Raw genomic sequence first — 26,668 nt, forward strand, 5'->3', positions numbered from 1 at the left:
CACCCCCGTTCCTGTCACCACACAGGGGGGACAGCAGGTCTGGGGGACACCTCACGCCCCAGGGCAGGGTCCCCAGCAGCCAGCCACGGCTGCTTATCGGGGTGCCCACGCAGGCGGGGACTTATCGCGTCCCCACAGGTGGCTTCCAGGAATGCCATCACTGGCACAAACACCCGGGCACGGCAGCACGGTGCTGGCTGCAGGATGCGGCCCTGTGGGGACACACGGGGCTGGGGACACGCGTGGCCGGGGGACATGTATGACCAGAGCCACGCACAGGCGGGATTTGGGGACACGCATGGCCAGGGGACACGTACGGCCACAGTCCTGCACAGTGAGGTGACGCAGCCCTCTTGGGGACACGTGGCCGGGGGACCCGTCCCTCGGGGAACCGTATGTGACACGGGGACACGGCTCTTGTCAGGCCACGCGTGGCTGGGGGGTGGCCTAGCACCCCTGTCCCCATGGGGCTGCCGCCCCCAACGCCCATAGCCCACCCACTGGGCACCAGTTTGCAACCAGTAGCTCCCAGTTTAGGGGTGCACAAGCCAAGGATGGAGGACGGGGGGTGGCTCATGGGGACAACCCCCCTGCCTCCAGCACAAGGGTGACCCCCGTGAGCCCCCTGTCCTCGTGTCCCCAACTTGTCAAAGCTTCGCCAGGCTGGCACGGAGCTGCTGGGGGGGGCTGAGCCCCCCCCCTGGGGCCGAAGTGGTTACGGGGCCGCCCCCGCTGTGCCCTGCAGATGCGAGATATGCAGATGAGCCCCGGCAGCTCCTATAAAGCGGGTGCAGAGCCGGCACCCCGCAGAGCCAGCGGGGTGGGGGGTCCGGCAGCACCCCGCCGGGTGGGTGCCAGCAGCGGGGGGACCCTCTGTGCTGCATACAGGGGCTCGGGGTGGGGGGGGGGGACGACAAGGTGACAAGGTGGGGACGCGGACCGTGCTCTCCTCTCCTCCAGGCGCTGCTCCCCTCGCCGCCCGCCGCCCCGGGCTGGATATCATCGTATACTGTAAGTTCGCTATGAGACACTACAGTATAGATGATGTACTCCCCCGGGCTGCACCCCGCCACCGCGCCGAGAGCCGCCACGTGGGACCGCGACGCGGGGCACGGAGGGGACGGGGAGTTGGGGTGGGGGGATTTAGGGATGTCGGGGGGGGGGGATTTAGGGACGTCGGGGGCACCCCGAGGTGTGGGCAGCGCTGGATGGAGCCAGGGACCCGCGGCCGGCGGGGAAACCGTTACCATTACTGAGTTTAGTAATGGTAATGGTTCTGCCGACGGCCGGGCACGCGGCACGGCTTGGCGCGGATCTGCAGATAGAGCCCCCCCGGGAGCGGGTTTGGGGGCAATAAAGGCGCTCACGGCACCGCGGCTCTGGTTCTTCTTCCCCTCGCGTCGCCCCAGGGTGCTGGGGGTCCGGTGGGGTTCCGGGGTGCGGGGCGGGACAGGGAACCCTGCGGGGAATTTGGGTGCAGGGGGTGCGGGCGGGGTGCTGGGAGCACTGGGAGGCACCGCAGGGGGCACTGGGGAGCACTGGGGCGCACCACAGGGGGTACTGGGGAGCACTAGGGTGCACTTCAGGGGGCACTGGGGAGCACTGGGAGGCACTGGGGTGTGTTGCGGGAGACGTGGGGTGTACTAGGGTGCGTTGCGGGGTGCACTCTGGGGTGCAGTGGGGCACTGGGGTGTGTTGCAGGGGGGAATTGGGAGCAGTAGGGTTCGCTGGGGAGCACTGAGGGGTATGGGCTGGGCCGGAAGGGGTACTGGGATGGACTGGGGAGTGTTGCAGGGGGTACTGGGCATTCTGGGATGCACTGAGATGGACTGAGGAGCGCTGCATGGGGCACTGGGCTGGACTGGGGTGCACTGGGGTGGACTGGGGAGTGCAGAAGAGGGCACTGGGAAGGCCTGGGGTGCACTGGGGTGGACTGGGAGGGTGCAGCAGAGGGCATGGGACTGCATTGTAGAAGACACAGAGCACATTGGGATGCACTGGGATGTGTGGCAGGGGACACTGGGCACACTGGGAACACTGGGGGCACTGGGAGCACTGGGAGCACTGAGGGTACTGGGATGCACTGAGAGCACTGGGAGCACTGGGGGTACTGGGGCACTGGGAGCACTGGGAGCACTGGGAGCACTGGGAGCACTGAGGGTACTGGGATGCACTGGGAGCACTGGGAGCACTGGGAGCACTGGGAGCACTGGGGCACTGGGAGCACTGGGAGCACTGGGCCTGCAACGCGCGGCGGGGCCGGCAGGGGGCGCTCCACCACACGCCCCGCCCACTCGCTCTAAGCCCCGCCCACACCAAGCCCCTCCCACTCCACAAAGCCCCGCCCCCTCCCCCAGCCTCCCGCTTCCTTCCCACAACCCCTGGCGGAGCAGCGCGGCGCTCTGGCCCGCTCCTCCCCGTCTCTATGCTCCCCGTCCCCTCTCAGCCAATGGGGGCGGGCGGCTGCGGCGCTCCCGCCCTGCCCCGCGGCGGGGCAAGATGGCGGCGCCCGGCGCTGTGGCGGCGGCGGGCAGGGCCTTGAGCAGGACCCTGAGGGCCGCGGCGGCGGGGGCGCGTCCCAGGGGGGCAGGTGGGGGCCGGGAACCGGGAACCGGGGCCGGGACCGGGACCGGGACCGGGACCGGGACCGGGGCCGGGGCCGGGGCCGGGGCTTGGGGCCGGAACCGGGGCTGGGGACCTGGGGACCTGGGGCCGGGGACCTGGGGCCGGGGCCTTGGAGCTGGGGACCGGGGCCTTGGAGCTGGGGACCGGGACTGGAGCCACCGGGGGTGACCGGGGCCGGTCCCGTGTGTGTGAGGCGTGGGCAGGCCGCAGGCGGTGCTCCGTGTCCGGCCCAGCGGCCTTCTGTGAGGGAGTAGCGCTGCGAGGGCCGGCTGGGGTTCAGGGGAATGGTCCTCCTCGGTTTTGGGGCGTTTTCGGTACGATTTGGAGTGTTTGCTGCTTTTTCAGCTCGTCTCCCGGAGAGCCGCGCCCTCAGGGCCGCCCCGCTCGGTGCCCGCTGCAGCGGGAGCACCTCCGCGCTCGGCAGCATTCTGGGCATCCCCGCCGAGAAGCCGGCCTGTGCCCTCGGCCAGCACCCGCCGCCCGTGGCCACCAGCAAAGGTGAGCGGTACCAGCCTGGTGCCGTCCCTGGGGCAGTCAGTGGGGCTTTAGCAACATTCGGGCTCCTTCTTCCCCCCCAGAGGATCAAAAACGGCTGTTAAGGGACCGGCCTGACCAGCCCCAGAACCCCAAGGTTTTAAGAATTGCCATCATTGGAGCGCCGAATGCCGGGAAGTCCACGCTCTCTAATCAGCTCTTGGGCAGAAAGGTAGTGAACGCTGTGTTACTGAGCCAAATTCACGCTGCTAAATCCCTTCTTTCGCATGTTCTGGATGCATAATGCTTTTACCTGCTTACAGGTTTTCCCTGTCTCAAAAAAAGTGCACACAACCCGATGCAAAGCCCAGGGTGTCGTCACGTATGAGGACACGCAGCTGGTGAGTTTCCAGCGCTGCTGAAATGATGTGCCTGAGGCAGCAGGGAGCGTTAGCCAGATGGCGAAGGATTTTCTCATTTGTATCTCTTACGCAGTTAATCGCATAGATAAAAGTTCTAGTTTTGCCGCTAGCTGCAGGCAGACTGACAGGATCTGTTTTTCCTCTTTCTAGGTCATTCTGGACACGCCTGGCCTCACTAGTCCCTTAAAAGCCAAAAGGTATCGCTGCTGCTGCAGGGAGCGATGGGGTTCTAGCCGAGGCTTGATAGAGCAGAAAGTGATTTCCACTGTGCAAGTCTGTAAGACAGAAAGGGCAGGAACTTCTGGTTTTAGCCTTGTTTTGGTTTTTCACTGTTTTATCGTTGCTATTTTGGTAGCACACAGAGCCTGTAGAATCCCTTGAGCCCTGTTGTGTTTGATTCCGTGTGTGTGTGTGCAGTGAGGGCTGTTGTAGCCAGCAAGGCAGCTCTGCATGAGCTGGGACGACGGAAAGTGCTGCTTCCTCCCCTCCAGGGGGAAGGAAGATGGTTGTCGTCCAGCTCATGTCTGGCTTACCTGTCTGCATTTGTCTTTCAGGCATAAACTAGAAGAGGCCATGCTGACAGACCCATGGGACAGCATGAAACACGCAGATTTAGGTGGGCACTCGAGTTCCTTTGCATCAAGTCAAACCCTTTATCTGCCACAGAAACTTACAGCCCTCTAACTGTGGCATCTGGGTGCGTTACTGGGCAGTAAGGGCAGTCCTGGGAGTATGAACTAGGAGGGAGGAGGGAAGGGCATTGAAAAAAATTGAATTATTTCACCAAGGGAGGGGATTAACGTTGCCTAATGCCAAGGTCTGAAGCTTGAATTAATATTTGGACGTGGATGTTGCGTTCTAGAACATGTGATGTCTTCAGGACAGCAAGTATAAATTGGACTTTTTATCAATTGAAACACTCCTTTTTGGTTCCATCTGCTTGCTGTCCTGTAGAAGAGGGAGGAGTAGCAGCAGGAGGGAAACGATTTAACCACAGGCTGTAAAGAAACTTACAGCTAAGGTTTTGGAAAATACAGGTTCGTTACCTTTCCCTCACTCTTTCCTGGCAGTTCTGGTTTTGGTGGACGTGTCGGATCACTGGACACGGAACTGTCTGAGCCAAGAGGTGCTGAAGTGTCTTTTTCAGTTTCCCCACATCCCCAGCGTCCTGGTTCTGAACAAGGTAAAGGAGGAGCTTGTTTGTCCTGCCTTCCAGCAGTAGGTCACACCGGTGTCTTCAGACAGTACCCGGCATCAGCAACGGTGTGTTTTTGGGTCAGTGAGACGGGGTATGTCAAAGGACACTGGTTTTTCTCTCCACTGCAGAATATTTGCGTGTTTATGTGTCTGTGTTGCACGCACACATGTCCCTGAAGCTGTATGCTGCAAGACAGAGTTTAAATCAGCCTGGAGACAATAGCTGGTCCAACAGCGGAGCTGGCCAGCTGTCTGGTTCAGCTGCAGAAGATGCCTTGTCCTGGTGCAGCTGCTGGCCCTGGGGGGATTCTTCCAGCTCCTCCAGAGCCAGTGCCCAGACGCCAGCCTCATTTAGGACAAATCTGTGACACGTCTCTCTCATACCAGGTGGATCTGCTAAAGAAGAAGTACGTCCTGCTGGAACTCGTAACTGAGCTAACAGAGGGAATTGTAAATGGAAAGAAGCTGGAAGTGAGGTCTCCATTTAAACATAATTTGAGTTCTTCAGCAAAAACTGTTCTTAAAATCACTCAGGCTTCTCTACCTGAGAACAGGGCCCACGAGTCTCCTTGTCTGCAGGAAGCAGTTACAGCCCAAGAAGGCTCTAGCTTGGATAGCAGCAGTGACACGAGGGCTTCTGAGTCCGGCCTTGTCACAGAAGCGCAAGGGCCAAAGCCCCATGAATGCAGAGATCTAAAAGACAGGAAAGGTTGGCCACGCTTCCAGGAGATCTTCATGCTGGCAGCTCTCACTGGAGAGGAGGTGGATACGCTGAAGGTAACTTCAGTCGGAATTGCTGTTAGGCTTTGAAACACCTTGTGGTACCCTAGTGCTTCGTACTGAGCTGCTCCTCCTGTGAGGAGCCAGCAGAGCTGCTGTCCTTGGCCTGGGGTGGGCCCGTGCTGGGGGAAGAGTTCTCTTTTGACCTCTTCAGAGTTTTCTGTCTTATTTGAGGCTCCCCAAATAGCCCGTTCATAATGATGGATGCCCGATGCGGTATTATTCAGCTGCAAGTAGTACTATAGGCTTTTGTAGCTCATACAAATGACTTGGGGAGATGTGACCTTTGGCAGCGTTTGAGTTTCAGAAGCTTCCCTTTCTCCATTCCGTGCCAAAAATACTGAACTACTGCCCTGGTGTCTGGCTAGCAGGAGCATCCTCATAGCGACTCGCTCCGAGAAGAGCACAGAGGTTTGTGGTACTGCAAGGATGGTACGTGGCAGCTAACGGGTGTGATGGGTGTTTTGTGCTGACAGCGCTACCTCCTGATGCAAGCCAAGCCAGGCCCTTGGGAGTTTCACAGCGGGGTCCTGACCAGCCAGTCACCTCAAGAGATCTGTGACAATATCATCAGGGAGAAGATACTGGAGTACCTGCCCCTGGAGGTGCCCTATGGTGTGACTCAGGTGGGAAGTGTGTGCAAGCGGACTTGCCTTCAAGCTATTTTGTTGGCAGCGTGATGAAAATTCCTCTCTTTGAGTTTGTGCAATCTGCCAGACCCTTCGCAGGCCACGTGAAGTGGCTTGGGACTTGCACGTTGGGCAATGAGACCCTTTGCATGTTTTAAGTGGGGCCACACATGTGTGTGTGCCAGGGAGCTGAGCTGTTGTCTGTGAAAGTCACATTTGTGGCTCCTGAGATCCTGTGCTGACCTGCTGGGTTTGTGCTTGCTGTTGCAGGTGACAGAGCTGTGGGAGGAAGGGCCAAGCGGAGAGCTCGTCATTGTGCAGAACCTCTTGGTCCCAAGAAAGTCTCATATGGTGAGTAAGAGGAGAGAGCTGGGGAGCGTGAGATGGGGCTGCTTAGCTCCTGCCCGTGTGCGCCCTTGCCGTGTTGGACACCTCCCTCAGCTGTGGGTTGGGAAGAGCCAGGTCTGTGACAGTCACAGGCTGTTCAGTAACAACTTGCACCTTTCTGAGGCAATCAGTTGCCCGTGGTTTGGTCTTAGGACATCTCTGGCTGCTATATTCTATACACTTCTGTACCTGCGCAGTTGTTTTCTTAGGTGACTCCTCCCCACAGGGAGAGTGAGAGTGATGGTGTTCTCTCTGGGTTTTAATACAGATGATGTTGATTGGAAAAAGAGGTACGGTTATCAGCAGGATCGCTCAGGAGGCTGGCCAGGACCTGATGAACGTTTTCCTCTGTGATATCCACCTGAAGCTGAAGGTGGAGGTGAAGAGTTGAACTCTTTGAGTAGGCTTTGACAGCCGTTGAGCTCTGTGGTCATGCAGAGAAACTGGTCCCAAGTTCTGCTGCAGGTATCTTAACACCTTTGCTCAATCCAGAAACAGGAGGATGGAGTCAAGATAGCGGGCTGAAGTAGAATATATTATTCTTTGGGGAATGGCCCAAATGGAAATAAACTCTTCAGATCTTCTACGAGGCCTTATCGTATGGAAACGGGACGCACATCAGAGAACCCGGTGCATGTATGATTCCAGAACCACATTTGCAGAGTTGTCATCTACTTGTGGGCTGTGTCCCACATCCTTGCTGCCAAGTGTCTGTGGCTGGAAGTTCAGGATGACTTGAGTCAAGAGTCTGGCTCAAAAAGGGAAGGGTGAATATTGTGATTCTTCAAAGTGTGGGGAAACATCTCCTCCTGTCTTTTAGCAGACAAAGGGCTGCAGTGAAGGATTGTTAGCGTATATTTATCATCTCTCCTGAAGGCTGAGTGATGCCACCCGTGGTAATGCAGGAGGAAGAGGCTACCCCCAGTCCACGTGGTGTTGTCGTTTCTGTCACGCTCCTTGCCCTGCACCCTGTTCATGGTTGTGAGTAGAGCTGCATAGGGAGTCAGTATTGCCCAGGGAGCTTGAGTTGGAAGAGTTTGCTGGCTAGCAGAAACACTCTAATAACAGGGTGTGGCAGAGAGCTCTGAAACTCTATAAATCATAAAGGCCAGTGGTTTCCAGCTCCTGTGTTGGAGCTCTTGCCACAGGCATGTATGCACCTTCCTCTTAGATGACTGCCAGCTACTTCTTTCATTTTGACCTTTTCTGTGTTTTAGTTAGTAAAAATGTGTTCTTTCTCCTTTACCCTGGCATCCTTCCCTTCAGTTTCCTAGGCAGTTCACTGCTCCTGGCAGGTGGTGCTCACTCAGGAGGGATGGGTCTGGTGACACCCTCTTCTGAGTGGATTATTGAAGAAGCAGAGAAATGGAGCCTGGACTGTGATCTGTTGGCGTGTATGCGAGCTGCTTCCCTGATACTGGTGAAGGGAGCAGAGAGGTCAGAGAAAGGCTTGCTGGGTGCACAAGCATTTGCTGGAGCATATTTGTAAGAAGGGCACGTAGAGCAGGAAACAGGTGTCTTCCTGCCTCGACACATCTTGGTTTCGGTGCCCAGTGGTGTCCTGGCTTTACACCCATTTGGATGTTTGGCTAATGAATGAATGTTGAGGGATTTGGTGTGAAGATGCCTCTAGCAGCACTGCGTAGGTGCTTACTTCAGAAGGGCTAGTTAGCCATGCAAAAACAGATGGCAACCCTTTTCTTAGGGACTCGAATAGTTTATTACAGGAACATTACTACGAAGTCATTACTTTTTGCACCAGGGTTGCAGACTGGAAGTTAAGAGACCATCAGAGCGAAAGAAAAGGCCAAATTTGGGGCAGCAGCTCAGGCTGGGTAGGTTGTTGAGGATGGAGAGCAGCTGGCATGGCTCAGGGTGTGGGCAAGGCTTTTGCAGGCTGAGTGAGAGGGGCTGGGGTAGCTCAGTGGTGCTGTGTGCCACTTTGTGTGTGGGGCTGGTGTGTGTGCACTCGAGTTCAGTCTCAAGTTTGAAGTGCTGAATAGCTTCTTTCCAGAAATTGGGGTGAAATCCCATGTACTGTTACAAACCAACACCTCTGGGCTGAAGGAAGAGATCTGGAAGAGTCTTCTGGGGGTTCCTGCCTGGAACCCAAACCCTTTGGGGGGTTCCTGCCTGGAACCCAAACCCATGGAGGTGACATTGGTGGTAGGGTGATGGTTGGAAAGGACCTCCAAGATCACCTGTTCCAACCCTAACGATTTTATGATTCTGTGATTCCACTCTGTCACCACAAGACCTCCGTCCCCGTCCCCCCGCAGGGAGCTCTGCTTTACTTCACCAGCACTGCCGCCAGCCTGCACCTGACCCACCCAAGGCCGCCACAGCCGTCAGCCACCTGAAGAAGCCCTCAGCGAGCCAACGCGCTGCCTGGCTGGATTCCTCCTCACCCCTCCGCCCTTCCCTGAATGCTTCCACCTGCCTTCTGTACTACATTTCCTTAATTTTTATTAAAAAAAAAATCAACAGCGAGCCACGTTTCTGTCACAATTCACACGTTTTATTCCTTATTTTATCCCGTACCCGTGACGAACGCTTAACCCCCCCCCCCCGGCCCCTCAGCCCGTGCCCTCCCCCCTTGATGGCGGCCGCGCGGTGGCGCTGTAATGGCGGCGGGGCCATGGCGGGGGGGGTGGCGCTGTAATGGCGGCGGGGCGGGGCGGCGGGGGCCGTTGGCGGGCGGGGCGCATGCGCGGCAGCGGCTGGCGCAGCCACCACGGCCGGGGCGGGCGGCGGCGGCGGCGGAGGGGAGCGGCGGGGCCGGCACGGGCACAGCGGCGGCGGCGCCATGAGGCCCGGGCAGGGGCACCGAGAGTAAGTGCGGGGCCTTGGGGACGGGGGTGGGGGGGGCGGGAAGCGGCGTCTTGGGGCTTTACTCCCTCCCCTCCCCCCCCCCCATCGCCTATTTTCCTCATTGTCCTTCCCGGGGTCCCCTCCCCCTCACGCCGGTCGGCGCCGCCCCTCAGCCGCCTGTCGCGACAGGGGGAGTGTCGCGACAGCGCGCGCGGGACGAAAGGTGTTCAGGGGGCTGAGCCCTGCGGTTTAGTGAGGGGGGGTGGGGGTGTACGGGGACTGAGGGCCGCGGCCTGGCTGAACCGAACCGAACGGGCCCTGCCCGCCGGTACCGCCCGGGGGGGGGCTCAGCGGGGCCGGCCCCGCGGGGCTAAGCCCCCCCCCCCCAAGCCCGGTACCCGCCTCGGGAAGGGCCCGCACGGAGCGGCCCGGCCCCAGCGGGAGGCCCCGGGGCTCGGTTCCGGGAGGGGGGGGAGGAGGGCACGGCCCCGGGGCTCGGTTCCAACGGAGGGGGGGGGGCACCCTCCGGGGCCCGGTTCCAGGGGCGGGCACCCCCCGGGGCCCGGTTCCAGGGGGGGGCCACGGCCCTGAGGCCCGGTGCCACGGTGGGGGCACGGCCCTGAGGCTCGGTTCCAAGGCCGGGAGCTCCCCCACGGGGCTCGGTTCCAAGGGGGGGGGCCCCAGCCCCGGGCCCTCCCCGGTTCTCCCCACGCCGTCGGTGCCCGGGGAGCTCGCAGCGATTCCTTTGTGCCATCGTTCCCGAGGCCGGCAGGCACCGGGGGGGGGAAGCGAGCGAGCGAGAGCGGCTTCTCGCCAGCGCGGTTTTGCAAGAGCTATTGTTAACGCCGCCCTGGTCCCTCTGATTTCCTGCCAGCCCTTTCTGGAGCACCTGAACGGGAAACGGCGCCGAACGCCGAAGCGTGAAAGGGGGAAAAAAAAAATAAATAATGCAAAAACACACAAAAACACGTCTCGCGGAGGTGCACCGGTCTGGTTCCAGCCCTCTCAGCGAGCAAAGTACTTAAAAGCTCTTGGCTGTGCAGCGCGTGAGCCCCGTGTGGGCTGGCGGAGGTGTGCTGCCCTCGCTGACATTGCCTCTCGTGGCCCGGTACCGGTTGTAGGATAAATTCCACGTGCAGCCTGGTTCCGGCATTGACTAGTTCAGGAACGCTTCACACTCACTTTTTGTGACGGTCCTAATCATCATTGTTTATTTTTATCGCAACTGAAGTCGCAAGAAAACGTAAGCTCGCTTAGAAAACTTTTTCCCGTAATACTTTTACCTCTTTGCTGCAGAGACGCGGTGCTTTGTTTTCGGGGTAGCTGTAAGAGAGCAGCACCCTCGTGCAGCGGAGGAGGCAGGGTTCCCGAGCGACGTCGTTTGTGCTGGAGCAGTGGAGATGACTTCGAATAACTCCTCCCGGCTGTGCCGGGCTTCGTGGGTTTTGTGTGCGTGCTGTAGGAACTTTGTCTGATTCAGTCCTGTGACTGCTGCTGCCTTGGCAGGAGGGGAGCGGAGTCGTGATGGTTGCTTTTTCCTCCCAGCGCACGTGTTTCTGAGCGGGTCTTTTCCACCTAAATCTGAACTTGTTAGAGTCCAGCGTTAGTCATTTCACGCGTATGGGAAGCGGCAGAAGAGCACTTGCAATTTTTCATCAAAAATAAACTTAGAAAGCAGTCCGTAGAGGGAAAAGCCATCATGGACTAAATTCAGTAGACGTTTCATTCTTTTTTCTTCTGAAAATACACGTGAAAGCCGTTCTTGTGGGCACAGATTACAGGATCATGCTGTCGCAGGGGCCGGATCCTCACGTGAGGCTCCTTGACTCGATGAAAGTGGAAAGGGCTGATGCTGAAAGAGGTTTAAAAACGTGAGGAGGAGCGGAGCTGCCTTAGTTAGGAAGTGCATTCATTTAAGTAGATTTATAAGGCAGCGGGGAAGACATTGTTGAAACATATTACGGATATTAGAGATGAAGAGAACAAGGTCTCACCGCCTGCAGCAGCCCGAGGAGCGGAGGATGCAGAAGCAGCAGGCAGGTGGGTCTGGAGCCGTGCAAAGCAAGTCCAGGGGGGTCTGAAAAGGGGAGAAAAAAGCAGCAGCAACGGAAAGCGAGCAGGGGAGAATTGACTGTTCGGTAGGTTTTGGTAGAGGAGGTTTTGGATCAGAAACAAGTATGAGTCAGGACAAAAGGAGAGTGGGATTTACAATAAATATAGGATTGTTCTGCAATAAATACAGCTTTCAGGGGGAAAAGCTTCCAGAAAAGAAAGGCTTGATCTGTTTTTCAAGCGCTATTTACACGGTGCGGTTGGGTAGAATTTCTGAGGTGAGGAAATCAGAGATTGACCCTCTTCGGGGAGAGTCAGAAGCAGAGCTGGAGCTGGGAGATCAGTTGATGAATAGGCTGTAGTTTTTCTCTGCTATTTTAAGAAGCCACATCGAGTTCAAGTCTACCCGGCCTGATGGTCTGGAGAGGAAAGATGCCTATCAGTGGAACCAGAATTAAGCAAAACCAGATAAATCTGACATAATGGATGACACGGGAAAGATGACTGCTGAAAGGTGCTGGCATGTTTTCTGGGCCGTCATGCTCAGCGTGTGTTTTATTTGTTGCCTTACGTGGCTTTTGAAGTGTAAAAAAAAAAAATAGATCTCGTTTTGTGCCGAGATGAAAGAGCAGGCATGTGCTTAAATCCTCACAGGGCGCAGTTCTGCTTTGGAATTGACATTAAGCAGTGACCTTACTTAGGGCACCCGCTCTCATTTGGGGAATTTCTCGAGTGAATAAATAATGCACTTAACACCAAACGAATACCGTTTAATAAGATGGTAATTTTGATCCCCCCTTTCAATTCACTTTGCAAACAGATTCACGCTTTTTCTGCTTCAGCACAGCCTGAGGTGCTCTTGCTGTTAATAACATCAAAAGTACGTTGGAGAATGTCCATGTAGGATCGTCTTTCTCTCCAAACATAAAATTAAAAACCCCTTTTGTTCTTTGTAACTTGGCTATCTGCCGTAATTTCGGTCTTATTTGTATTTGTTTCAAGCTGTCGTCTGACAGATACACTGCTTTATCTACGTTTGCTTCTGGGAACTGTTACCGAAGATGAAGAGGAGAAGTAAGGATTCTGTCGGGGAGTGAGGTATCTGTATTTTCCAGAAATGCAGACTGCTTTAAGATGTATGCAAGCTTTAGCTTGCGTTCCCAGCTGCGCGCACCGAAACACCGGGACGTGGGATGGAAACTTTCCTCCTGAGCACACTTCGCTTTTCCTTTCCACCGTGGCTCGTCCATTCACGTTTATTCTTCCCCGTTTTTGCCCTTGATTCGTTCCTGGCTGGCCCACGGGGATGGAGAGGGCAGAGGCACGCTCCTGCCACCCCAAAGCCTCTTGTCCCCCAGAGCCCCTAGCAGGAACGTCCCGCATCCGTGCTGCTCAGCACCCTCATCTGCAGCACGCGAGCTTTGTTAGCGAGGGGAGGCGCTGATTTATGAAGATGGGCGATGAAGTCATGTCCATTTCGCGTTTCTCTAAAGCCTGGTAATTTCCAGGATTCCAGGATTTATGGAATTACTAACCACCCCACTGAGAGCATAGCCAAAGCTCCCCGTGCCTGATTTATTTAGCAGACGGCTGGAACTTTTAAATAACTGCCTTAGGAGCACGTAGCAGCTTGCTGAGACGCTGCAGCCACCGGCTGAGTAGCAGGCTGCCGGTCCCTCGGCCCGCTGGAGCCCCTGGGGTTGGTTTTGGGGTGAGATGCTGCTGGAGGTGAGGGCAGGTTTCAGAGTCTTGTGAAGCCGGTAAGGGACTGCATCGCCCCACCGCGTTCAGCGCTCAGCATTTGAAACTTTTTTCCGACCGGAAAGCGAAGACTTTCACCGCGTTGCTTGTGCGATGTGCCATTTTCCCGTTGTATTTTGTGACTCGTGTTAAAATCTTAATCGTAATGGGCTTTGTGAGCAATTTTTAATTGCACATCGTCAGTTTGAATATGAACGCTCGAAGGAGTTTGTCACACTGTTCATCTTTTTTCTTTCTATAAAGAAATTGTTTTCCAAATACTGAGTCAGCTACCGAGGAACAGAGGTACTAAAAAGGTGTCCTGCCGATTGGGATCCTCGCAGGTTGTTTTTAAACGTGCCCGAAGATATTTTCCCGTGGATTGCGTTCTTCAAAAGCTAAGCTTCCTATCCGAAACAGGAGGAGCTTGGCCTCAGTCAACCTGAGCCTGGTTCAGTTTGGGACTGGCAGAGGCTGGCGGGTTCTTTCTGCCTCTTTCCACGCTTTAGGCTTTTGATTTAAATTGGGCATTTTATAAAAGCAGTGGTGGTGGCACACGGCTGATCCAGCTTTATAGGCTCTGCAGACCCCTTTCCAGTGCAGTCTTTCTGCCATCACGCCTCCCCCCTTGGTGTTTTCTGTGGCGTATTGTTAGGATTTTCTCCTGTAGTGCTCGGGAACGATGCTCAGTTTGTGGATTCCCAGCACGGAACTTGTCGATGCTGTGCTCGACGATTGGAGTTTCCAGGCTTTGTGAAGAAAGCGGTGATATTTTGTTACCGGGATAATCTCACAGGAGTGTCATTTGGTGGGGCGAAGCTTTAAAGTTTTCGAATCACGCAGGGCAGCGTCCTACCGTGGGTACACAGAGCAGCTGAACCGAGCTGCTGGCTCATTTATTTGTCTGGAGGTAGCTGAGCTGCTCCAGGCTTCTAACGAGATGCGTTGATGGGCATACTACAGGGAAATGCGTTAGAAATCGGGATTTCTGTAAACACAGCGCATCTGAGACGGGGCTCGCAGGGAGCTTTTGTTGAACGGAGCCAGGCGCCGGATCCTGCCTCCGGAGGGAGCGGATCCTGAACACCCCCAGCTCGCAGCCGGCGTGCGGTGAGGGAGGATTTGGAGTTTCTTGTGCCGCCTGTAGTGATGCGATGAAGTGAAGGTGAACCAGGCAAGCGAAGCTATTTTTAGTATTTTAAAAAAAAAACAACACACGCTCAAAAAGCGATCCACCAGGCGATACGCTGCTGACGTCTGTAGCGCAGACAACCCAATTACGGAGCTGTATATTGTTTCCAGCAGGATTCTGATTGTTTCTAATTCGGGAACCACGTGAGAGCGAGTGGAAATAGGTGAGGTGACGCGCTTTGCTGCTCGGAGCCCGTCTCGTATTCACTTCTTCTCTGCAATTTCGCCTCTCGGACTCGGGCAGTCTCCCCGTCCTGTGCTCCGCAGCTAGGATGGGAGCCAGGCTCTGCCTCCCCCCCTAATTCCGCCCTCTCGGGTGGATGGAGGCAGAGAAAAATCACCTGGGGCTTTAGGGAGAGCGCAGGGCAGCGGAAGAAGACATGGTACGTGGTTTTGTTTGCTCTTGTCTGCAGAAGTCAGTACCAAGCGCCAGGGGTTTTGTTCGTTTCCTGACCGCCCCCCCTGCATCCTTGGCTGTATCCTGCGATCCCTCTTCTTGCTGTCAGCTTGCTCAAAAACTTCCAGCGTGCCTTTCAGAGGACTCGCGTCTCGCAGCCCTGCCCTTTCCTGTGGCTGTTGTCTCGCCGCTCGTTTTGTTCCTCTCCGTAGGCAGCTCCTGCGCGCAGAACGCTTTGAAAAGTGTCTTACGATTGCCGTCTCGAGCCAATCCCATAAATATGTATAGTTTAGATTCCATTGGATGGAAAGGGCGTCGTGTCAGCCTTTTCCAAAAAAATGGAAGCTCCCCACTCCCCAAAGTAACTTCTTCCTCTGCTGACCTATTTTTTTTAGTATGGAATGGGAAAAAAAACAACACACCTGGGAAGGGGAGCCCTGCGCCCAGTTTATTATTCCACTCTCCAGCAAAGTCATTCCTCTCGATTCTTCCTTTTATTCTGTCACCATTTCTCGTCGCTTTTGCTTTGGGGCAGAGATGGAGCCGCCTTGTCTCGGTGTGCCATTCCCCACGGCTCTGCGGGTAACGCCGGGACCCTCTGCAAGGCGAGCGGGGCTGGCTTGTAGCAGCGGTAACCAGCCCCATTTTCCTTGAGTTTATTCCTATTCCTTGAGTTTCAGGAGGTAAACGAGGACCCCGAGGACGAAGCCTGATGGTTTGGGGAGCCAAGAGACGTTTAGGGGATAACAGAGGATGCTTTGGCTTTGTTCTGGAAGGGAACCGTGGGCATTTGCTGGCTGCCCTTTATCCGCTCCCCAGCCTATTCTGTGCTTCCAGGAGAGCCGTCAGCTTTTGCCTGGAACGGGCGGTGTGTTCCTAGAGCTGGTAATTTGTGCATCCCTCGACGTCAGGTTGTTCACAACTGTGCTGAGCATTTGTGAACGAACGTGGAGGAAAATCAGTAAGTGAAAAGGCCAAAGCGGGCAAGGGAGAGCAGCTCTTCCCAGTGTCTTTTTTCTTGGTGGTGCCATTGTCTGAGTCGAGTTCTTCTCTCGGTGGTTAAATTTAGAAATGGCTTGGTTTTGAAACAAGTGACTTTTAAGATACTTTCCTGGAGATTTCTGTGTAATGTAATCCCAGGGGGATTCGATGCTCTGCTGCTCTCATCTGCGTTTAGATCCTTTTGCAAGACTCCGGGGTGCAGTTTCTCCCCATACTTCCCCCAGTATCTTCTAGAATTTCGTTTGTTTGTTTCCCAGTCAAAGCTCCCACAACATTCCTGAAGCCTCTTGTACCTTCCCATCTCTCGTTTCTCTTTATGAACAAGCTGGTATTTATAGAATTATTGCTTTGTGAAAATAAGCCAAACGTTTCTAAAACCTAAATTCAATTCCTGTGATGGATCTCGTCGGTTCTGGTTATTTAAATGCTCTGGAAATGGAATACGTGTGCTTTAAAAAGTAGTCTGAATACTATGGTTAATATTTCTGATGTATATTCTCTCTTATTTACTACTCATTTCCAGCACAGCTTAGCTTAATAGTTCCGGGCATCCTCTTACTTACAGCGTGTCAATTAGCCAAGTTGCAGATGAAGGACAGAAAGGCTTCTCCAAATGTGACAGCGTGCTATACATTTCAGCCACTTAAAATTCAGCCAAGGCAGGAGAGAATTAAGGTTTTCCATACTTCCATCTAGCGTGCACGAGGGAAATTGCACCTACGGTTAAAATCCCAGCTGTTGTAGCGGTTCCTCTTTAGCAAAGATCGTATCGTTTGCTGGTCTTGGTTAATCGGTTGGTGCTGAAGGACTGTGTGGCCCCCCAGGGCTGACGGATTTTGGCTCCAAGTAGCTTCGTGATGTCCGTTTTTGCTTGTCCTATTTGCCGCCCTGTTTGCTCGTCATCCCGTGCTGGAGGTTGAGCCGCTTGATTTATGAATTATTGCTGCTGAAATAAAATTAAAGCGGTTGCTCAGTCGTTTAAGAGCCAATTACATCTGATTTTATTCTGAGGCAGCATTGCCCATGAAAGCGCAGAAACCTCTGTCTGTGGAGGAAAGTCAGATCTAAAATGTTGTGTGGTTCTTTTTTCATAATCCACGTGTTAGAGCGCTCGGCTCACCCCGTAAAACCCACGGCAGCGGTGAGTTCGGATGTTAGAAGCTACTCCGAGGATGTCAGGGAATAAAACACAGATCCCGGTGATCCCATGTGGACCCTCAGACGCGGCTGCTGGCTGAGGACCGAATTCAGCGAGGGTAAAGGAGTTTCTCTTGTTCGCAGCGCTTTTGGAGAATGTAATTTATTTACTACCCTCTGGTAGCTTTCAGAGATAGAGACGAGGTTTCTTCGGGGAGAGGCGGTTTTCAAGCTGTGGCCGTGATGTCCCAAGGGATCAGCATTCCTCCTCGGTGAGTTTCCAGTGCCAGTGTGCTGTGAGTTTCCCCGCTTCCACGGGGTGTTCAGGCGGAGGTGCTTTGGGGAACGGTGCCGGGAACCTGGTAGGGACCTTGCTGCGAGGGGCTGCGCTATTTACCGCGTGGTGGTGGCCACCGGGCTCGCTCCTGATCCCCTGATGGGGCACGGCCACGCTGGTGGTGTCCGAAAACGCCCCGTGGAGCCTTACGGCCCTGTGTTGTTGGCAATAACGACAGCAAATGGAGAAGGAATCGGGTGCTTTTCATTACATGTGACAATTAAAATGTGTCTCGACTGTGATGGTTCTTCCTAGGAGAAATGACACTGCCCATCCTGGTTTTATTTTCACCATTTTACACTTTATATGATGTCTCCTGTGGGCCGGGGAGGTGCTGGCTGAGACTGTTTCAATATTAAAGGTCTGGTTTGCCTTCTTTTTTATTAAAAATAAATCAGATAGGGTGCGGATACAATTTTATTTCTGCTAACCAGACAAGCCCGCACTCGCCGGCTCGCGGATTTGCGGCATCTGTCTCTGTCAGGATCACAGATACGGAGAAAATGATTTATTCTGGTTTCCAGAGCTTCGATAAAACCCTACCTGGTTTTGTGCAGATGGCACCAAACAGATAAGGCATCGCCCAGCCGTTCGTGTAAAGCACCGTGTGTTTGTACCAGAGCCCGAATCCTCGATGCATCGGTAACACCGAGGTGGATACTACTGTCGTACCGGGCTCTTCCTTCAGCTGGTGGAATTAATTGCCAAACGTGGAGCGAATTTGTCCTTCAGCCACCCAAACACCACAAAACACACGATGATCCTGCACAGCTCCCTGCTGGGAACCAGTCGTGGCACCGAGTGCCCACCTCCAGCCACGGCGGTCAGAGGAACCCGAATTTCCCCCTGCAAACCCCGGCCACGAGGTCTTGGGAATCATACATTGATACCCAGAGAAGGGCTTTGGGGTCGGGGATGGCAAATCAGTGGGGTGGCGCAGGGCAAGAGCACGAGAGCCCTCGGATTTTGGGCTCAGGGCAGGCGTTCGGGGGGTGCCTCCTGCTCTGCCCGACCTTTTCCTAAGATGTTGTAGTAGAGCACATTAAGGCAGCTTCTAACGGTGGCACTAATTCTAAATAAATGTTTACTAAACACCATTAATGGCTTTAAAATGTTTTAGGAATACTTATTAGACCTTCAGACTCGCTTGGTGAAGGGAGCCCGTCTCCATGGGGGGCTGCCATTTTAGTGCCTCCCAGCAGGAGGCCTATTTGGCTGATGCAAATTAGGTTGGGGAAAGTAGGCTAAGCCACGGAAAGTATGAGAGATGGTGAAATTTAAAATGTTTAAGGTGACTGTTTTTCAAATCATTAACATTTTTACCATCACTTAAGTATGACGCTTTATTCCCTTTAATTCTCCCACCCTCGTTCCTCGTTGCAGACAGCCTCAGCTCCGTTCGCCTTTGCATCCGCTCCTCAAAATGGAAGCTGTGGTCCATTTGCTGTTTTATCACCAGCAAGGTGCTTGGAAACATCGCCGCGTGGTGTGATTTGCTGTATAATTAGAAATGCAGATACAGACTTTTTCGTTTTGTTGTCGCACCGTGGTTAATTTTTTCTATTCTGTTAACATTAATAGGGACTGAAGGTTAAACTCGTCTTATGTAAACTCCGGGTATTTGCAGGATGCTTGCTGGCAAGGTGATTAATTCTGGCAGGCAGAAAGGGAAGTGCTCGCAAACGGGCGAAGATCGGCGCCGGTACCCAGAAGACTGGATCTCAGGAGAGAAGGCGCTGGGATTTTCAGCGGGATGATGTGTTTACGGGCTCCACCTTCAGTCCAGCTCCTCCTGGCTGGTAGCAGCAACCCCAAAAGCACCTGGAGAGGGGGTTCTGCTCCTCCGGGCTCCCTGCGGGGCAGCCAGAGGAGGCTCCTCCAGCCCTCGCCTCGCCTCCTCCGGGCAGCGAGTGCGGCAGTGAAGCAACACTCATGGCACCTTCCAGCTCAAAGGTTTCATTTCATCTTCTTCATTTCTAGTAGAAAATTGATATTCAACTAACGCACTTCCAACGTGTCTTTGCCTGCATGGAGAAGGACCCCCGAGTCGTGTTTGCATTGGAGAAGAGCGCTGAATCCTCCGGCGGGGCTTCAACCGAAGGGCTGTCACCGTCGGCAGCGCCCAGCTCTGCTTTAACCATCACCGAGCGCGGCTGGATTTCAAACACTTGTCTCTAAAAGTCGTGCTCTGCAGCAGGAGGTTGTTTGTACGCCGCGCTGCTCGGATAAACGTAGGGGAGCTGGGGATTTCCTTGTGGAACAAGTGCATCGTGCGATGATTAGCATGGAGCTGACCCCGCGGGTGTCTAGTGGACAGTGCCGAGGGCCGAATCCCAGTTTTATGGGGACTTCAGTAAATATTAGGTGAAACGATTCAGGGTTTCTATTAAAAGCCTATTTTCAATTGCTTTTTTCTCTAGAAGCTAGTGAGGCAGAGCCGCGTGAGGGCTGGGGCTGTAACTTTGCTGCAGTTTATGTCCCGTAGCCTCCAAAACAGCAAACCCGAAACAGGAAGGTCTGCTCTGCGAGCTGATGGTATCGTTCTCGTCGAGATAGATTCTGGGAGAGCAAGCTGCATTCCTTAGCTCTTGCAAACCTTTTTTAATTGTTTTTTTTTTCTCCCAACCTTAGCCTGATACTATCTTGTAAGTAATTGTTGCATCATGCTTGCTTTATCCTCCACTGGGAAGTGAGATAATTGCTTTCTACTTTTTAATGGGTAGCGTTTGGGAAGCCTGCGAGCTCCGAAGTGCAGATGAGCAGCGCAACAGCTCTCGCAACACTCGCACGTTTCTTCAAGCTTTCCTGAACCCCGATGGGCAGGGAAGGAGGAGAAGGGAGGCACGGCCGGGAAGAACCTTCTCCAGAACCGAGCAGCAGCCGTGAAGTTACCCGGGGCTTCAGACCCTATCACAAAAGGAAAGCCACCGGTCGCGATGTGCCTTGTATTTGGGGACGTCTCCTCCGTGGGAATATTCAGCCAGACTTCCCTTACGAAGTGGTATTATGTGAGGTTAATTATTCATAGCCAGTTTAATTCTTCGTTCTTGCATATTTAATTGTAAGAGCGTGCTGGATGTCACAGTGATTTCCCGGAAGAAAAAAGGAAAACCATGCAGGTACAGGTATATAGCCTTAAATGTGTCCGAGCTCAGCTTTGTTGTTTAATTTTGGAGCAGAATGGGTTAGTATCGGATGTTTCTTGTGGGGAAACGATGCAGAATCACGATTTCGCTTAATCTTTTCAGCTAAATTCTTGAAGTTGAAATAGCTGGCTTGAGTTTTGCTGATGGCACTTCCGTTGTCTTGCTTCTTTTATGAGGAAAAACGCTTAACGGGAGGGAGAACGCGACTTTTATTTCCTTCTCTGAAGGGGGAAAGCTTTATCAAAGGCTTTGGAAGTGCCTACCGACTCTTTTCAGAAGACGAAGGAGGGGAATAAGATTTTCATCGATTTTTTTTTTTCAGCGATCGGAATAGCAATGCCAAATGCTCGTGTGATGAAGGTTTTTCTTGAAAGACTGGGCTAGGCTCGAGGTGGGAAAATACCGGGGAGATGTTTTACCATTCGCCTTCTGATTTGCGTTGTCATCCTTCTGGAGCTGCTCGAGGCTGGCGAGGCGCTGGCTGGAACCGAATCCCTGGCGCTCGGAGGGCAGGATTGTTCTCCGCCATTTACCGTAGGAGTCGAAACTTCTGAAAAATCTGTTTACAATGTGTCTGAGCCGGCGGAGAGAGGACACAGCAGAGACTGCTATCTGTTTACTGCTCGGATAAGGAGGTGGAATAGATTGCTGGCCTGTTTGTGAACTCTGCTTAATGAATGGTTGCTAGGCAAATTGCATCTCAATCAGTTTAATCCTCGAGATGTCATTTACAGGTCTGCTCTTTGTGAGGCCGGGGCTGTGCTCTTGCACGCCGCGCGGGCCAGAAATTGCTAGCAAAGCAGCTTAGAGCAGCGTGCTCAAAAATGCAGCGTACACGGGATGCCGAGCGGCCCGGTTCCAAGCAGCAGCCGTCGTAGGGCCGTCCCTTCGCGGCCACACACCGGCCGAGATGCTCGGCGACGCACGGGAGGCAGCAGCGGCAGCCCCGGCACCTTTTTGGGATCGGATCCGAACTCGTCAGCGCTGGATTGACATGAAAGGAGATGTTCCCAAACGGGGACCGCGTCGCCGCCCGGACGGAAGGTATTTATGTTGAATTAGCTCAGGGCCCCGTGTGATTTCGGGGTTTGTGCGTGGGACGCGACGAACTCCGGCAAATAGCTGGAGGTGAGAGCTGGTGTTTGCTGCCTGGAGGCTGGGACTGGCCTCAGTGACCCACCCGTGATCGGGAAAGGGCACGGGACTGTTGCATAAAGTCTTCAGCTGCTGAAACCGTGGACTTTCTCCCTCCGAATCAGGAGAGAACCGAGTAATTGCATCTGCCGGCGTGCTTTACCTTCATACTACAGGCTCATGGGTTAGTCCAAAGGCAAAACTTTGCTAACGTAGTTAAGCTTTAACAGCCTCTTTGTCATGAAAGATAACAAACTGCGTGTTTTATTGGGTTTCCTACGACAGAGATTAATCTCACTGCAACCAGAACGTTGTTCTCCGCATGACTATACCTTCCTCTCGATTGCAGTACATCCTCTTTAAGCTCTGCGTCGTGGCACCGAGCGCTGTAAACGCAGACTGGAAAAGACTGGACTTGTCTGAGACATTTTGGAGGTGTTTGTGGTGGCTGCGCGTTGATATGAAACGTCCTTTGTGCGGCACGGTTATTAAAAGTGCCAGTGAAAGCATCGCACACGAGGGCCTTGGCACTGGATGTGTGCAGCTTTTGTGTTACTCCGAAACACTATTAAAATTTTAGGGAAAGATCGCATGAAAATGTGGGGGGCACACGCAGAATATTCCACCTCGGTCGCCAGCAGAATGACAGCAGTGCTCTCGCATCTTGCTGCCGCCGATGGGAAGGGGAGCGCTGAACAGAAGACTTTGTGATCAGCAAGTGCTTTTCATGCAAATGAAGATTTTTTTTTTTACATGCTGCTGAATCAGGGGCTTGTGTAGCGAGCGCGGCGCAGAAGTGATAAGATCACTTTGCCGGAGCTTGAAATTCTGCCCAGCGTGTCTTTCAGACCGCTGAGACGGGCGAGAAGCACTCTTGTTAAGAGGGCACGCAGCAGTAACTGGTATAATATTTGGGGCAGGGCTTTTCCTTCACGGCACGCTCTGTCCTCGGTGATCTGCCACGTGTCGCCAACCTTTATTTCGAAGCAGCGAGGAACTGGGACGGGCGGGTGACCCTGCGTAGCAGCAGAGTCGTAAAAGCTCCGGTTCCTGCTGGCATCCCGGTGCTGCTCGTGCCTGAACGGTGCAGAATTTCATGCTCAGGAGCCACGAGCCTTGCTTGGAGGCTCCACTGGGGATGCGCCGTGTCTCTGAGCCTCGCGCTGGCTTCACACAGGCTCTGCCTGTTGCGTGGCTGCGTTTTCCTGCAAAGAGCACCCATCCGGGACCGCCTCTGTTGCCTTTCCCTTTGTATTTATTAGCTAACACCATCTTCCCTAAGTCCTCCTTTCATGCCCAGAACCAGTTTGGTTTAATGAGGACTGTGGCTGCCAGCAAGCAAATGGATGGACGTGGTTAAACCGGGCGTCTAAACCTCCCCCTGCAGATGGGTAGCGTTCGGCATCCTGAGGTGACCTTGGGAGAAGTTCTCCGGCATGTTCCTTTCCCTCTTTATTTATCTCTCTTGCCGTGTAGCAGCTTTTCTTACAGAGCAGCGTCTGAGCTATTGGAAATCTGTCCTCGCTTCTCTTCCGCTCTCCAGAGACATTGTCAGCATAACACCCAAGCTACTAGATTGAGGTCTGAATATTCTTGCTTTCGCACAATCAGGAGGCATTCACTAAAGGAGCAAGGTGGGAAGGGGTTTAAAGATGTAGGGCTGCGATTTTTAGACGCTTTTCAGCCTGTGATTGTGAATAGTCTTGGTGAGGAAGGTCAAAGACTTTCTTCACGTGAGATGCCCTAGGATGTGTGCGTGGAGCATCCATCAGGAGGGGGAAATGCCATCAGTTTTCAGTGTGGGGCTGTTCATACTTCGAGGTGTCAGCTGAAGAGCCTAGGAACAGATCTGCTTCTCAGTTTTGTGGTCACTGATCCCTGCCCTTCTCATCAGGACGTCCTTTCTGACCCTGCGTGTTCCTGGAGAGTTTCAGAGCGGTAGGACGGAACCTTTATCCCTTTTTTCCTAGTTTTCTCATGCAAATTATGGTGCGGATTATTCAGTGTTTAAAATCTGGTTTATGCTGGCTTCTGAATTTCATTTAAAATAAACATCTGGAGAGCTATTTGATCCCCTACGCGCGACTGTTGTCTGCCTCACGTGTTAAAATGACTTCTGCTTCATTTTTAGCGAAAGGCAAAGAGCTCGATCGTGCGAGCCCAGAGGAAACGGCTCACCTTCTGCAGCCGGTAATTTCCACAAGCACACAGCCGACCCGGCAGGTATTTATAACCCTTCCTATCAGGGAGGGTGGCAGCTGTGGCTGTCTGGTTCTCCTCTGCCGCCGTTCGGGGCCTGCAGGAACCTGTGCTCTGATTCGCACTCCACAAAGCCTGGTTCTCCTGTGCCCAGCGTGGATCGGAGCGGATGCTCTGGGCGAGGAGAAGGAATTACCTCCTGGTGATTCTCAGCGAGCAGCACAAAGCCTGCCTCCCGAGGGTTGTCTCACACCGCTGCTACCTCGCAGTCGGATCTGGGGAGCAGAGTCACGGAGGGAGGAGCAGGTTATTTATCCAAATAGCCATTGCATTGTGAGCGTTTTTTCTGATTTGTCAGGAGCTTGCTCCTCTGCTCCTCACTGGAGACTTAAAGCGTGTGCCCCTGGCGAGAGTGCTGGGTACATGCTTCCTGTGCCTTTCTTGCTTTGAAATGGGTTCCTGTTGCTCTTTGGCAGACCCTGAAGCAGCGATCTGTGGAAAGAGCGCATTCAGAGCTAGGGTGACTTTACCTCTTTGTTTTCTCTCTTTATTTATGCCTGTATGGGATCAGCTGGTCCCGCATTATGTGTGAAGTAGTTAAAATTTAGCCTGCATCTGTAGGATGTGATTTCTTCCCAACCCCCCGCCCCATCCCCGGTTGCTTTGATCAAATCAAATAAAAAAGCAGCGCTTTCATTTCTGGTTCTGTAGTTTCAAAGACAATCTCTTGACATGCTCTAGCAGTCTGGACCTGAGTCCTTTTTTTTTTTTTTTCTTCCTTCATCCAAAGTCACACTGCGTCTTGTGCCTTTCTCCGTATCAGCAGTTAGGATCTGCGCTGGCTTTTATCTGAATCAAAAGACAAATGGAAGAGGGCAAGACACTGCAGGAACGGGGAGCGGACTCACATGTGCAATGGAAATATGTAAGCCTTACATTCAGGCTGCCATATGGAGGACAGACCGATTTCTCTACTGAATATGTGGAGCCCGTGCTTCCAGAAATGTGAGTTTAGATTTTAGGCTTTGAAGGCTGGTTAATCCCCCCAGCAGCTAATACCGACATAAAATTCTGTGATGACAAGCCTTTCCCTCTATAAACGCTGTTTTTTTGTTGTTCTTGGAGTTGTTTTATTTTTTGCGTATGTCAAACGTACAAAGCAACACCGAATTTGAGAAATTAGCATTCAAACGCTCCGTAAGCACTTTATTTTTGTCTGCCGCGTGAGCAGCCGAGCACACGTCTGGACTGAAATAACACCGAGATGCTGCGTCCCCGTGCGGGTCAGCGCTGCTTGGCCGTGAGGCACGGGAGGAGAATCCAGAGCTTCGTCCGACGTCCTAAACACACCCTCCTAACCTCAGTCCTGGAAAACCACATCTGCCAACCTGCTGCTAGGCTGTACCCAGGGTGAGGATCCCGGCTAAGCCCCAGATCCTACTGACGTACCCCGTTCCTCAGCACGATGAGCGTCCTGGTCGGCGTCATCCCTCTCGAAATCCAAACTGTGTCTGATGGCATTTGTGATTCTGCGGCACGCGTTGCTTTTACAGGGCTGCAGCGCCTTAAGCAAAGCGCGCTTCTCTTTGCATTAAGGAGTCGGATCGAGCTATTCAAAGCAGGTTGATAAATTGCTTTTCATTTAGTGTCTGAGTGCCAAGGGGTTCGCTATGTGTTCCAAGACAAAAAATACATTAATTACAGCTTCTGCAGAGCGTTTATCAATCACACAGTTATAAACAGTACTAATGCAGTTAATTGAAGGTAGGAAAATTTACCTTTTAGAATTCATTGACCGCAGCTAGCTTGGTTACTCCACGGTAGGGAAGAGGGATTGCCTGGAAATGAAGCAAGTGTTGGGGGATTGCCTCGGTGACGTTCCGGGGTACGCGCTCAGCCAGGCTCTCCCCCCTGCAGCCAGGTTGTGCTTACCCTGCCAAGGGATGTCGCGGTTACAGCTGCATCTGTGGCCCGTCCGTGCACTTTCTTTATCACCATCTCTTTCTTTTTTATATATATAAAAAGGCAAGTGCAAAGGGGGAAGGGCGCACAAGCAAACAAAAGGCTCCTGCTCACCTGCAGTCAGTAAACCTGGCTGTGGGAAAAGAAATCCCTTTGAGGGTAAGCTTTTGTTCACGGTGATGTGTTTGTGGCTGCTCAAAGAAGTAGGTGAGATCGCTCGGAGCTGTTCTGTGGGGCCTGCAGACAAAAATCTCTGGTTCTTGTGCAGTGCAGAGCCTTTGAAAGTGCCTTGCACGCTCGTATTGCTTTCCCTGTGGCTGTTATGAACTGTCAGCAGCGCCGCTGGCCACTTCTCACCCTTCTTGGAAAGGCACCGAGCAGAGCACGGGCTGTTGTATGGTGCCTCACAAAGAACGCATTTCTTGTCCTTTTTTCTGTTGAGTTAGGAGGTGGCCTTCGAATTTCGTGGCAGGTTGGTAAGGACGGTAGGTCTGTGTCAGTACGAGCCATCGGGGCACTGGTACCTTGTCTGGAAGTCGGTAGGAGAACACGGCAGCATCTGTCCATCCCCTCCGTGTGCCTCTGGCGGCTGGTGTTGGCTGCTGGTGAGTGCTGTGTGCTTGTGTGGAGGCTTCTGTTCGAGTTCTTGGAACGCTTGTCATCGTTAGAGCAGGGCTGCACGCCATCTCCAGCTAAAGAAGGTCTTATCTCGCGCTTGCAAACGGTCGTGGATCTATCTACGAGCTGATCCGGCCGGGGTCCGGCAGGAAGCCCCGGCACCGTGACGGGTTAGATGCACATCTCCAATCCTCTATCTCAAAAATCGCCTGTACACGCCTCTGCTTTGTCAACGGGTCGCTGCCATTGCACCATAGGTGGGACCTTAGCTCGGCAGCCAAACAGCTGAGCCCTAAGGCAAGCAGCTCGCAGCGCGAGTGCACAGGGCAGAAAGGCACACGTGCATGGCCAGCGCAAAGCGGAACCCGGAGCCCACGTGCGACTGGCCGCCGTGTCCACCCCGCGCCCCGACACCTGCTCAGCGAGTG

The 26,668-nt window shown here is 53.8% G+C and overlaps 2 protein-coding genes and 1 long non-coding RNA gene across 8 annotated transcripts in view; 2 read left to right on the top strand and 1 right to left on the bottom strand.

The window, feature by feature from the left end:
• Window positions 1-2,430: 2,430 nt before the first annotated feature.
• ERAL1 (Era like 12S mitochondrial rRNA chaperone 1) lies at window positions 2,431-9,004 on the top strand. 2 transcript variants are annotated; one of them, XM_083806716.1, is made up of 11 exons: window positions 2,431-2,590; window positions 2,971-3,123; window positions 3,204-3,331; window positions 3,423-3,500; window positions 3,672-3,718; window positions 4,076-4,137; window positions 4,592-4,704; window positions 5,106-5,495; window positions 5,975-6,124; window positions 6,398-6,478; window positions 6,783-9,004. In XM_083806716.1, exons 1-11 carry the CDS (start codon window positions 2,500-2,502, stop codon window positions 6,903-6,905), a joined length of 1,416 nt encoding a protein of 471 aa, XP_083662842.1. In that variant the 5' UTR covers window positions 2,431-2,499; the 3' UTR covers window positions 6,906-9,004. The 2 variants fall into 2 exon arrangements, with proteins under 2 accessions (XP_083662842.1, XP_083662843.1); XM_083806717.1 differs by having other exon boundaries at window positions 8,794-9,004.
• A 211-nt stretch (window positions 9,005-9,215) lies between these two features.
• FAM222B (family with sequence similarity 222 member B) overlaps window positions 9,216-26,668 on the top strand; it is a 36,575-nt gene continuing 19,122 nt past the window's right edge. For 2 of the 5 annotated variants that reach the window (XR_014574322.1, XM_083806707.1), the window contains exon 1: window positions 9,216-9,346. The gene's annotated coding sequence lies outside the window, so the exon portion shown is untranslated. Of the gene's footprint in view, window positions 9,347-25,491; window positions 26,666-26,668 lie in introns of those variants that run through there. The other 3 variants (XM_083806710.1, XM_083806713.1, XM_083806712.1) reach the window with 2 other exon arrangements.
• LOC310884687 lies at window positions 18,844-25,727 on the bottom strand. The gene is made up of 2 exons (XR_014574326.1): window positions 25,593-25,727; window positions 18,844-25,498 (listed from the first exon to the last, which is right to left on the bottom strand). It is a non-coding gene; the product is annotated as an uncharacterized lncRNA (long non-coding RNA).

This window comes from Anser anser (genome assembly GCF_964211835.1).
Source record: "Anser anser genome assembly, chromosome: 20".
NCBI lineage: Eukaryota > Metazoa > Chordata > Aves > Anseriformes > Anatidae > Anser > Anser anser.